Raw genomic sequence first — 12,747 nt, 5'->3', positions numbered from 1 at the left:
TTTTGCTTCCATGTTAAGTTTATTGTAAATATATAGTTATATAACTAATCATACTTATACAAAGTTTGCTGGTCCCATGCAAAACATTTTTTTTTATCAAAAAGATCAACATACTGTAGTTTTGTTTAGTAGAACCAGTGTGTAGAGTAGTATTGTGGCATGCTTTTTCCATACTGTAAGTTATACCAAAGTATCACCACTTCGAATGATGAATGGACATTTATTTCCTCCTACATGCAATTTTACAGAGTTGCACTCCTGCCTCTAGAGGAAGTTTCCAACAATCCTGGCCATGCTTACAAAACATCCTCCGATACCGTAGGCCCAGGGCAATGTTAAATCAAGTTAGTTGGGATGTTGGGTGGTTGTTGATGTACTAAAGGCATCTTCAGTTCACCTTGCTGCTCATCTCTTTCATAAGAGTGTAGACTACATGTTAGGCCAACAAAGAACAGAAACATAGGAACTCAACTATCAGGACAGCAGGACATTTTAAGAATGGGAGGAAAACAAACATTATGTCGGGGAAGAATCCCTTGCAAAGTGTAGGCCTTTCACAGCGTAATTCAGGATATAATAAACATACTGTTACACATCCCAAAGAGCATCAGGGCAATACCAGTGTCAGGCAACTCCTGATCAATGTCTAAAACTGCATGCAGTGAGATGCAGTCCCACAGACATGGAAGCAAAAGGGTGATCACTACTCAAACACAACACAACCTCAACACTTTCTATTAAGCTAAAGTCCACAAAATCTAGTTTGTCTTTCACATTAGTTCTACAACAATTTATTAGGAAAAACTAAAACCAAATTATTAGAGTTTTCAGTGTTAATGCAGTGCAGTTACTGTTTGCATCCACATTGATAACCGTTAAGGTTTTACATTGTACTCAGTTACCTTCTCCTGAGTCAGAGGTGGACAAAAACTCTGAACCACACACACGCAAACGCCTGACTCTCTACATTATTAGATTTAAAGAGCCAGCCCGCAGTTGAAACATTAACAAAGCAGGCACCCCACAACTGTTTTGGTAAAAAGCTGAGGAATGGAGAAATGTAACAACTTTCAAATTCATAGACAGGGCTATGGATACAAGGACTGATCATCCATGATATCAAAATGATGTTTTGAGTTTACAGTGTTTGTTTATATTTCTATTTTTAACAAATATTGGAGTAAAACAAGCTTATATTTTGGGTTCTGATGGGGTACAACAGTTGAACTAAGCTCATAAGGCATTTATAAGTTATATTCTTCAAGATACCTATTGTATGTATATAGCTTTAATTTATAAGTCAAAAATAAATGTAGCAACTGCAGATTGCCTCTTTAAGTCATTGGAAATGCAGGACTACAAGCTCTCTAATCTAATGGACTCGTGTCCATGCAAGCGTCCTGTTTTTATATTATTATTTTTTAAATGTAACCTTTAATTAACTAGGCAAGTCAGTTAAGAAGAAATTCTTATTTACAATGATGGTCTACACCGGCCAAACCTGGACGACGCTGGGCCAATTGTGCGCCGCCCTATGTCCCATAGGGTCAATCACGGCCTGGATTCGAACCAGGGTGTCAGTAGTGACGCCTCTAGCACTGAGATGCAGTGCCTTAGACCGCTGCATCACTCGGGAGCCCAGTGTCTGACAGTGCATGTCCTGGCACCCTACTGTAGTTCAGAACAAACAGTCAATAAATAAAGTGTGAGTATTGGCTCATTTGTGGTTAACCCTTCAACATGTTTTCCAGGCAATGTCCACCAGTGTCTTGGTCCAACATCACACCATGACAATTTGAGAACCACCTTAAGTTTAAAGCTTGAGTAAATAAATGAGTTCCCTCAGAAAATATACACAAGAAAGCAAAGTAACTGTAAAACTGGTTGGCTTATCGACATACTATCCACTCTAGGTCATGGAGGCCTACCCCTACTTCAAACAAAGATTTACAAATCAATACCCAACCCACAATCAACATAATATGATTCTAAAGAAACCCAAATGGTCCAAATTATTAACAAATATTGTCAACACAAAAAATCCAAAACATAAAAGCAAAAAGCTATCTTATGACAATAAGCACTGAATTGCTGCAGTTAGTTGAGTATTTGAAAATAAGTATTGGAAAACAAAACTATGTAAAGCACAGAATAAAGAAAAGCTTTATTACACCAAATGGAATGTGATCAGAAGTTCTGCAGGTGAAAAATCTAGTCGCAGAAATAAATTACTTAAACAGGCATAGTCCTCCGTTGAGTCAGACAAATATGGAACCCTCCATCCATCCTAACAAAGGACAACTATTCATTAGAGCACAAAGCATGGTAGCATCCCAAATTACACTATTCCCTAAATAGTACTATATAGGGAATAGGCTTCCAGTTGGGATGCACCCAGGGATAGAAGGGGGGGGGGGGGGGGTTCTAGTGTTTGTCTTCTACTGAACTATGAGAGAAGAAGGCATTGATTGTATCAGTGCATTCAGCACATTATGACCAGAGTCATAGGCAACAGCACAGCATTCTGCTGCCTCTCAAAGGGGCCAGTGCAACGGAACTGGATCATCATCACATTTACAAAACAGTTTTTGAGTAAGTAGCATTTTGATAACATGGTAACTGCATTTACGGACAAAGAAAACGAAAAGCAGTTGGTATATTGTAAATGACAAGAGCATCTTAATAGCCAGGCAACAGCCCAAAACCGAACCAACTGATTAGCAAGAACCATTGTTAGATCGATCATCCCCATTCCCCATGTTATTTTCTTGATCTGAAAAAGAGTTGAGTTTCTTGGTATTTCAACAAGCAGACATATTTAATTGGTCAGGCATGTTTTTTCTTTTTTTAAAGGTTATCTCGTCTTTTTCCACTCCTCCCCGTGGCATGATGTGATCAGTCTGCCGTGTGTTTGCTGTGTTTACTCTGTTTTGTACTCTTCCACGTGGGCCAGGACTTTCTTTCTCTGACGCATCATGTGGAAGTAGAGCTGGGGAAACACTGGGGAAACACCGGGAGGACAACATAGTCAGATAAAAAAAAAACAAGTAACCATAGAATCATACGCAGAATTAAGTACAGACACCTTAAAACATATTTATGAGTTATTTCACAACATTTAAAAAGCCCACATCTAGACAAACAAGCACTAAGTGCAAGGTAGAGCATTAGAATTCACAGCGCAAAGCATCTTACAGTGAATTGTAATGCATTACTTCACACTTAGTGCTCGCTTGTCTAGATGTTCGCTTTTTGTCATTCATGAAATGCATCTCCCCTACATACTCAATCCAACACATCACTGGTGTACTACTGAAATAGTAAATCAGTGAACTATTGTAGCGAGTAGGACGGGGAGATGCAATGTGGCGAGAGACAGAGAAAGAGAGAAAGACAGAGAGACTTACGTGGAATGTAGGAGACCATAGTGAGGATGAGGAAGGTGTAGTAGTCAAAGGAGAAGTTGTACTTGTTAGGTAGAGTGACAGAGTAGAGACCTGTCTTCTGCACATAGGGAAGGGCTGCATAGATGGTCAGCAGCTCACCTGTCACTCCCATAGGATACAGCACTAGGAAGAATGTGTACCTGGAGATAGGATGGAAGGAGTGCATTTCAATATGGACATGTACAATATACAGATTGAAAGAGGCTGCAATATCACTACTGTAGCAAATTAATTCTGCTGACTTTCAATTCATGGTGACAAGTGGTGGTGGCCCAGATCTTATGCTGCATGTTGTTTGTGCAACTGCATATTCTAATAGGGACTGGGGAAGCATGTTCTGATAGAAAACTACTCCTCCCAGACGTGTTCATTTGTTGTCATGCCCAAGTTCAGACTCTTGTTTTCTCATATTGCTATCACAATATTCATAAAAAATGTTTCTATTTAATATTTTGTCCATATCGTGCAGCTCCTCTACCTGTCATGTACCACAAACTGTCTTTATAAAGTCAACTGAAGGTGAAAAGAGTGAAGCACCACAACATTGGCTGACATTAGAAGAATCATCATCATTTGCTACCAGGCAACAAAAGGTCCTCCCCAATGAGTAGGCCTTTGTTGCCATGGTTGAGACTGAGAAAACACATTATGGATGGAGTGTCGTACACGCCCAGGTTTCTTTATATACAGCCCCGTATAACTCTGTTATGAACATATACAGTGCCTCCATAAAGTATTCATACCCCTTGATGTATTCCACATTTTGTTGTGTTACAGCCTGAATTCAACATTCATGAATTTATTTATTTTCACCCACAATACCCCATAATGACAAAGTGAAAACATGTTCTTGGAAAATTCAGGCTGTAACACAACAAAATGTAGAATAAGTCAGTATGACTACTTCCTGAAGGCACTATATAATGACAGCAGGAATGGCATAACAATTTTTTAGAAGGGATTAAAAACATTTTCTTTACTAGATATCTTCTTATAATTTCTGATGTTTGGAAGACATTTGTTTGTCAACTTGTCTAGGCCTATAATAATTAGAAGGCAACTCTTCTGTCATTACATGTTGCCCTGGAACAGGGTTACCCAACCCTCTCCTCGGGGCCCGCCCAGACGTTTCATATTTTTGTTTTAACCCTAAACTGGCACACCTGATTCGATGGGTCAAAGCCTTGATGATTTGTCAAGACTAATTGAATCAGGTGTGCCAGTTTATGGTTAAAACTAAAATGTGAATAATCTGAAGGGGCCCTAAAAGACTAAATAAAGCCTAACTCACCACAACAATGCCTTAAATCGATAGAATAAACGCATCAATAATCTAATTGAAATCAACAAAGTTCTCTCTCTTATGTCTGCTTATCTCGCGGAGGGAGGACGTTTAGGGACCGGGGAGAAAATGCAATAATCTGAAACAGCTAAAAGATTTTCAGTGGAAGATTTCCAAATGACATCAATTTGAACGGTTATAAGGATATGAAACCTGTGAAAACAATCCAACACGTTTCTGATAATATTTCAGTTCGTATTAGATGCATATTTTATGTGCTGTGAGCTTTTATGTCGCAGAAAAGATAAGAACCGCGTGTAAACGGCCTAACTGCGCAGTCACATTCTCTCAAGATGCTCGCACCCCTACTTCCACCGTCTCGGAATGACAGAGACTCTAGTGTAAAGCATCAAAGAACTCCCCCCCCCCCCCCCCCCCCAAATATAATATACAGTGCCTTGGAAAAGTATTCGGCCCCATTGAACTTTGCGACCTTTTGCCACATTTCAGGCTTCAAACAAAGATATAAAACTGTATTTTTTTGTAAAGAATCAACAACAAGTGGGACACAATCATGAAGTGGAACGACATTTATTGGATATTTCAAACTTTTTTAACAAATCAAAAACTGAAAAAGTGGGCGTGCAAAATTATTCAGCCCCTTTACTTTCAGTGCAGCAAACTCTCTCCAGAAGTTCAGTGAGGATCTCTGAATGATCCAATGTTGACCTAAATGACTAATGATGATAAATACAATCCACCTGTGTGTAATCAAGTCTCCGTATAAATGCACCTGCACTGTGATAGTCTCAGAGGTCCGTTTACAAGCGCAGAGAGCATCATGAAGAACAAGGAACACACCAGGCAGGTCCGAGATACTGTTGTGAAGAAGTTTAAAGCCGGATTTGGATACAAAAAGATTTCCCAAGCTTTAAACATCCCAAGGAGCACTGTGCAAGCGATAATATTGAAATGGAAGGAGTATCAGACCACTGCAAATCTACCAAGACCTGGCCGTCCCTCTAAACTTTCAGCTCATACAGGGAGAAGACTGATCAGAGATGCAGCCAAGAGGCCCATGATCACTCTGGATGAACTGCAGAGATCTACAGCTGAGGTGGGAGACTCTGTCCATAGGACAACAATCAGTCGTATATTGCACAAATCTGGCCTTTATGGAAGAGTGGCAAGAAGAAAGCCATTTCTTAAAGATATCCATAAAAAAGTGTAATTTAAAGTTTGCCACAAGCCACCTGGGAGACACACCAAACATGTGGAAGAAGGTGCTCTGGTCAGATGAAACCAAAATTGACCTTTTTGGCAACAATGCAAAACGTTATGTTTGGCGTAAAAGCAACACAGCTGAACACACCATCCCCACTGTCAAACATGGTGGTGGCAGCATCATGGTTTGGGCCTGCTTTTCTTCAGCAGGGACAGGGAAGATGGTTAAAATTGATGGGAAGATGGATGGAGCCAAATACAGGACCATTCTGGAAGAAAACCTGATGGAGTCTGCAAAAGACCTGAGACGGAGATTTGTCTTCCAACAAGACAATGATCCAAAACATAAAGCAAAATCTACAATGGAATGGTTCAAAAATAAACATATCCAGGTGTTAGAATGGCCAAGTCAAAGTCCAGACCTGAATCCAATCGAGAATCTGTGGAAAGAACTGAAAACTGCTGTTCACAAATGCTCTCCATCCAACCTCACTGAGCTCGAGCTGTTTTGCAAGGAGGAATGGGAAAAAATTTCAGTCTCTCGATGTGCAAAACTGATAGAGACATACCCCAAGCGACTTACAGCTGTAATCGCAGCAAAAGGTGGCGCTACAAAGTATTAACTTAAGGGGGCTGAATAATTTTGCACACCCACTTTTTCAGTTTTTGATTTGTTAAAAAAGTTTGAAATATCCAATAAATGTCGTTCCACTTCATGATTGTGTCCCACTTGTTGTTGATTATTCACAAAAAATACAGTTTAATATCTTTATGTTTGAAGCCTGAAATGTGGCAAAAGGTCGCAAAGTTCAAGGGGGCCGAATACTTTCGCAAGGCACTGTATATATATATATATATATATATATATATATATACACACACACACACACACACACACACACACACAGCTCAAAAAAGGGAACACTAAAATAACACATCCTAGATCTGAATGAATGAAATATTCATATTAAATACTTTTTTCTTTACATAGTTGAATGTGCTGACAACAAAATCACACACAAATTATCAATGGAAATCAAATGTATCAACCCATGGGTCTGGATTTGGAGTCACACTCAAAATTAAAGTGGAAAACCACACTACAGGCTGATCCAACTTTGATGTAATGTCCTTAAAACAAGTCAAAATGAGGCTCAGTAGTGTGTGTGGCCTCCACGTGCCTGTATGACCTCTCTACAATGCCTGGGCATGCTCCTGATGAGGTGGCGGATGGTCTCCTGAGGGATCTCCTCCCAGACCTGGACTAAAGCAAGACATGATGTCCCAGATGTGCTCAATTGGATTCAGGTCTGGGGAACGGGCGGGCCAGTCCATAGCATCAACGCCTTCCTCTTGCAGGAACTGCTGACACACTCCAGCCACATGAGGTCTAGCATTGTCTTGCATTAGGAGGAACCCAGGGCCAAGCGCACCAGCATATGGTCTCACAAGGGGTGTGAGGATCTCATCTCGGTACCTAATGGCAGTCAGGCTACCTCTGGCGAGCACATGGAGGGCTGTGTGGCCCCCCAAAGAAATGTCACCCCACACCATGACTGACCCACCGCCAAACCGGTCATGCTGGAGGATGTTGCAGGCAGCAGAACGTTCTCCACGGTGTCTCCAGACCCTGTCACGTCTGTAACATGTGCTCAGTGTGAACCTGCTTTCATCTGTGAAGAGCACAGGGCGCCAGTGGCGAATTTGCCAATCTTGGTGTTCTCTGGCAAATGCAAAATGCCATAATTTGCAAATAAATTCATTAAAAATCCTACAATGTGATTTTCTGGACTTTTTTTTCTCATTTTGTCTGTCATAGTTGAAGTGTACCTACGATGAAAATTACAGGCCTCTCTCATCTTTTTAAGTGGGAGAACTTGCACAATTGGTGGCTGACTAAATACTTTTTTGCCCCACTGTATATACAGTACCAGTCAAAAGTATGGCCCATAGAAACACATTAAATAACATTAATAAATAATAATAATAAATCATAAGGAATAAGGTTTTGAAGTGTCTGTCCTATAGCTATAACCCCCATTTTGAATTTAACACACAAAGTAATTCTACAGCACTTCTTTCCAATGTGAAGTGAGTGCCTCTCTCATTCAGTTGGCCAACAGGAGGAGCGGGGAGCTTTTCTTACCGTGCCCATTTGATGAGGTAGGGCAGGTGGTTGAGCAGACTGAAGGTGTAGAAGGAGTAGCGGATGATCTCTGTAATGGTCCAGGCCGATACGAAGAGCAGGACACTGTCTTCACTCTGGACCTGGGATCAGACAGGACAAACAGACAGGGGTGAGACTGGGCAGACAATTCAAAGCTAGCATGCAATAGCTTGTAGTAGATTCATTCAACTGGAAGACCGAGGGGTTATAGCAGAACCGTGCAGTTTGTTGCACCAACTATACTACGCTGTAACTCTGCATGTCATGGGAGAGAGAGAATTGTAAACACAAGATTTTAAAGAAAAAGTCAGTCTGTAAATTAACATAGTTGCAAATACTCAAACACACATATGCAGTAGAGCGTTTCAGACCTTACAAACATGTTAGTGTTATTCACCCTATTGGCTTCAAGCATGTTCACTATTTCAGGCTCACAGACCTTAAGGCATCAGCAAGTCTCTTTCTTTGGGATGAAGACAACATCTAGGGGCATTGATCCCCTGAAACCATGACCACATATTATAAAGTTGGAATATTTCTTACTGTCTCACTCCGTAATATTTTAGCTTTCAAATGTTCAAATTCACAGTGCTGATTCATCCTGATATCCCAACAGATCAAACAAACAAAACTTATCTGGAAAATAAATGGCTCGTTCCATAATTGGTGAATGGGGGGCTGAATGATTAGATGAAGAAGAGATATACCTCTCGGACGCTGTGTGTCACAGCCCAGGTGAGGAAGACCCGAGACAACACCTGGAACCCCGTTAGAACCACAGAGGATGGAACGATCCCTGGAGCAGGAGAACACAGCATGATCATCACATTAGAAGATATGTACTGTATCACCTCAAAATACAGCTTTACCACTTCACAACAGTGATACTGAGCAAAATACATGATGAGAAGAAAAGACAAGACATCATATTTTAAATTTGTGCAAAAGTATGTCAAGTGTTGGACTATTAATTCGTAGACAGCACACAACAGCTGATATAAGATAGCAAAAAATAGAGCACACCAATTCCAGTTACAAAATTAATTGTATTACACTGACTAAGCTGTGGGCTACATGTGTGTAGTGTCTAGATTTGTCCAGCAGAGGGTAGCGCATGTCCAGACAGAGACAGACAGCTGCAATAATGAAGGTAAAGGTTAGCCTCAAATCCCCGATAATTAGTGGACTGTGAACCGGGAATGCAACGAACACAATGGAGCAGGGTCATGCTCGTTATCACATTAGTACCATCAGGCCAGGCTTATCTTAGCAGCCTGGAAAGGCTATCTCTATCTGAGGCAATGGCTCTCAGTAGGGCTTATGTCCACATGACCGGTAGAGACTACACAACTTTGACCATGAGAAGAGGGAGGAACGTCAACTTACCCACTGCACAGTGCAATATCTGAACGGAAATAAAAATAAAAACACTCAGCATAAATACAGTCACACCATATGGTCAGTGTAAATACTTTATGCAATTAATTGTATCTCCACACAGATTGTCAGTACATGAGTTTGAGACGAATTGACTTTTTTTTAATGTATGCAATTATAAACTCTGATCTCACAGCTGATTCATAATGCTCTTTAGTGAATCAAGGTTAAATATGGCAATAAGAGGTAGTCTGTCAATCCTATGATAGTGGATATGTACACCAAGACAGTTCATTCTACTGGTCAAGGACTAGATAAAAGCCAGTGCACTAGTCAAAACATAATCACTGGAAATGCCCAGTGTTTAAAGGTGTTTTTATGAATGGAGGGAGTTGTAATAAGAGCAACATGTAGACTGAGCTTGAGTTCCACTAGGCCTAATCCCTTCCCTCTGTGTTACAGTGTGGCTGGAGAGGATCACACTAACACCCTGCTAGGCCTCTGTGCTGTCTGTAAGTAGCACAGAGGTGGGAGCGGGGGAAGGCCAAGGCCAGTCACTGTGGAGGAGTTTCTATTTAAAAATACATCTGTGCTATGTGCTTGAACATTCCTGCCATTAAGTTGTATTTATACAGTAGGGGACTTACCAAATGCACCACACACAGAGAGCGATAAGGGGCTGTCCTGTTACGTGCTCTGAATAAAAGCCCAGATTTTGTTCAGTGGGGAGAAACCATTTTGTAAGGAAGTGACATAAAGGGGGCTCTACCTGAACTTGTCAAATAAGAAAAAGTTTTCAGATTTCCATTTTCTGTTGCATAATATTTTACTAGTGTACCTAATGAACATGACCCAGGTCTGACCCTGAGGCCCTACAACAGAGGCTTGGCCTACATCCACTCACCTCTAAGAGCGCACCGGTCTGGAAAAACTTCAGGGGCTTCTCTATAGAGAAGTACAGGCCGTGGTAGCTGCCTCTGACAAGGTAGGCCCGCACCAGGCCCACAGCAATGACCAGCCAGCTGGAAGAACACACACATTTCATGTTTATTTCAGTTATTTAGCCAGGATAGTCTACTCAGTAACAACTGCCACTATTTTCCAGGGAGTTCTGGGTGGAAATACATTTCTGGTATGAAATAATAGCCTCAGTTTACTCTTAGAAGACAGGGTAAAGCAAAACAGTCCAACCACACAGAACGTAGGCCTAATACCTAGATGGAAGCGGCATCTGCACAGTCATATTCTTGAATAGTCGTGATTGGTAGGAGTGACAGGTTTTGAATGTGATAGATATTAATCTACTAAAGTTAGTAATAGAAACTGAGCAGGCTATATAGCCCCTGAAAAGGCACGGTGTAGCCGTTGTAGCTGGTGCTCAATAAACTGAGTAAGTATCACAGAGGGAAAATATCACCTCACCAGCCAGGAACGGGAGAGGGAGGGTATACTGTAACGTCACCTAACTTGTTAGGACAGGAGCGCATCCAGCATTTTGCACTTGTGCAATTTCTTTCACAACAACTTGTATCATAATGCTGAGTGAAATCAGAAATACTGTCAGAACTTTTTTTGCCAAAACAACTATTTATATTAAAAATTAAAAAATAACAAATGGTGGTTGCAAAACTACATGCAGTACGCATAAAGAACAATAGCTATTACTGTACATAATGACAGCCTTTTTAAAATGATATATATTACATACAGTACCAGTTAAAAGTTTGGACACCTACTCATTCAAGGGTTTTTATTTATTTTTACTATTTTCTACATTGTAGAATAATAGTGAAGACATCAAAACCATGAAATGACACATATGGAATCATGTAGTAACCAATAAAGTGTTAAAGAAATCTAAATATATTTTAGATTTGAGATTCTTCAAAAGTAGCCATCTTTTGCCTTGATGACAGCTTTGCACACGCTTGGCATTCCAAGAGTGTGCAAAGCTGTCATCACACGCTTGGCATTCTCTTGAGAGAATGCCAAGAGGGTGCAAAGCTGTCATCAAGGCAAAGGGTGGCTACTTTGAAAAATCTAAAATATATTTTGATTTGTTTAACACTTTTTGGGTTAATACATGATTCCATATGTGTTATTTCATAGTTGTGATGTCTTCACTATTATTCTGCAATGTTATTTCATAGTTGTGATGTCCTCGCTAATATTCTGCAATGTAGAAAATAGTAAAAATAAAGGAAAACCCTTGAATGAGTAGGTTTGTCCAAACTTTTGACTGATTATTTACGCGATTACAGTTGCAACTCTAGGCAACATAGCTAATTGCGGTGTTTTGTAGGCGCGCACTAGAACTAACTGTAACCAAATACAGACAATTGATACATTTCCGATGGAGGCTGTTACAAAGTAACAACACATTAGTTCTGTGTTTGACTGAAATTATATGCTGCAATGTCGCTGAAGGCAGCACAATGAAACGAGTTATCGACAACGTGTCGCCAGCGAAGCAGAGTTGTTCACATGGGAATGATTTAATCATTAGCCTATCATTATTTCCAAAATACAAGCATTATTGAGCAAAATGGCCAGAAAAACATTTCGGAGATCGAGTTTCGTAGCAGGCGCGAGCCTTCCCATAACATTAATTATGACAGATCATGCACGCTTGCACCCCATTCTCGTCAAACAGGAAGTGTATCAGAATTGTGTACATACCCAGCTGTCATAACCACGTTATATATAACCAGATACGCCGTAGCCAGGGCACCCGGTCCCCTCTTTTTCTTCGGGGCCACATCACTGTGAGCCGTCTTCGTGGTCCCCATAGCAGGTGCTGACATGACTGAACCCCACTTGGCACTGCCCGAATAGTGTGCCAGATGCTTAGAAAATAGCAATCAGGCAGAGCTACTCTTCTAATCAGTCCACAAAATCAGGAAATGCAAGGCGTAAACTGGGCCTGCGCAATATTTTACGGGACCAGCAGCCCGCGCCCCCTACCGAAACATCACCATGAACAGTTTACTTTAGCTTAGTGATTGCTTTTGAGTTGTTAATGCCGTAGATTTGTATGGGTTTTTGGCACAAAACAAACAAAATACTGTGCGTATCGGATAGCCCATATTTCGAATTAAAACAAATCATAAATATCGTTATGGTCCTTTATGTACCACTGTTGCTGCATGTTGTTCTTTATGTGTGGTAATGTACGTAATGTGTTTTCGAACCATTCCATTTTTATTATAAGCCTTAGAAATAAGAGGAAAGGCACAATGGAATATTCACGT

The 12,747-nt window shown here is 40.6% G+C and overlaps 1 protein-coding gene across 1 annotated transcript; it reads right to left on the bottom strand.

The window, feature by feature from the left end:
• Positions 1-12,410, bottom strand: LOC110520266 (very-long-chain (3R)-3-hydroxyacyl-CoA dehydratase 2). The gene is made up of 7 exons (XM_021597449.3): positions 12,176-12,410; positions 10,401-10,518; positions 9,506-9,524; positions 8,827-8,915; positions 8,099-8,220; positions 3,408-3,586; positions 1-3,000 (listed from the first exon to the last, which is right to left on the bottom strand). Exons 1-7 carry the CDS (start codon positions 12,298-12,300, stop codon positions 2,921-2,923), a joined length of 732 nt encoding a protein of 243 aa, XP_021453124.1. The 5' UTR covers positions 12,301-12,410; the 3' UTR covers positions 1-2,920.
• Between the last annotated feature and the right edge of the window lie 337 nt (positions 12,411-12,747).

Source organism: Oncorhynchus mykiss, chromosome 3 (assembly GCF_057628025.1).
Source record: "Oncorhynchus mykiss isolate SJ-2025 chromosome 3, ASM5762802v1, whole genome shotgun sequence".
NCBI classification, from domain to species: Eukaryota; Metazoa; Chordata; class Actinopteri; order Salmoniformes; family Salmonidae; genus Oncorhynchus; species Oncorhynchus mykiss.
This window is presented reverse-complemented; position numbering and strand designations above follow the sequence as displayed.

What these genes read in the sequence shown, in the direction of transcription:
- LOC110520266 (XM_021597449.3), bottom strand. Translation starts at nt 12,300, where the DNA reads ATGTCAGCACCTGCTATGGGGACCACGAAGACGGCTCACAGTGATGTG. An exon ending in TACCTCATCAAATGGGCACG is followed by an intron (nt 3,587 to 8,098) that starts GTAAGAAAAGCT and finishes TCCTATCTCCAG; the next exon opens with GTACACATTCTTCCTAGTGC. An exon ending in TATGGTCTCCTACATTCCAC is followed by an intron (nt 3,001 to 3,407) that starts GTAAGTCTCTCT and finishes GTGTTTCCCCAG; the next exon opens with TGTTTCCCCAGCTCTACTTC.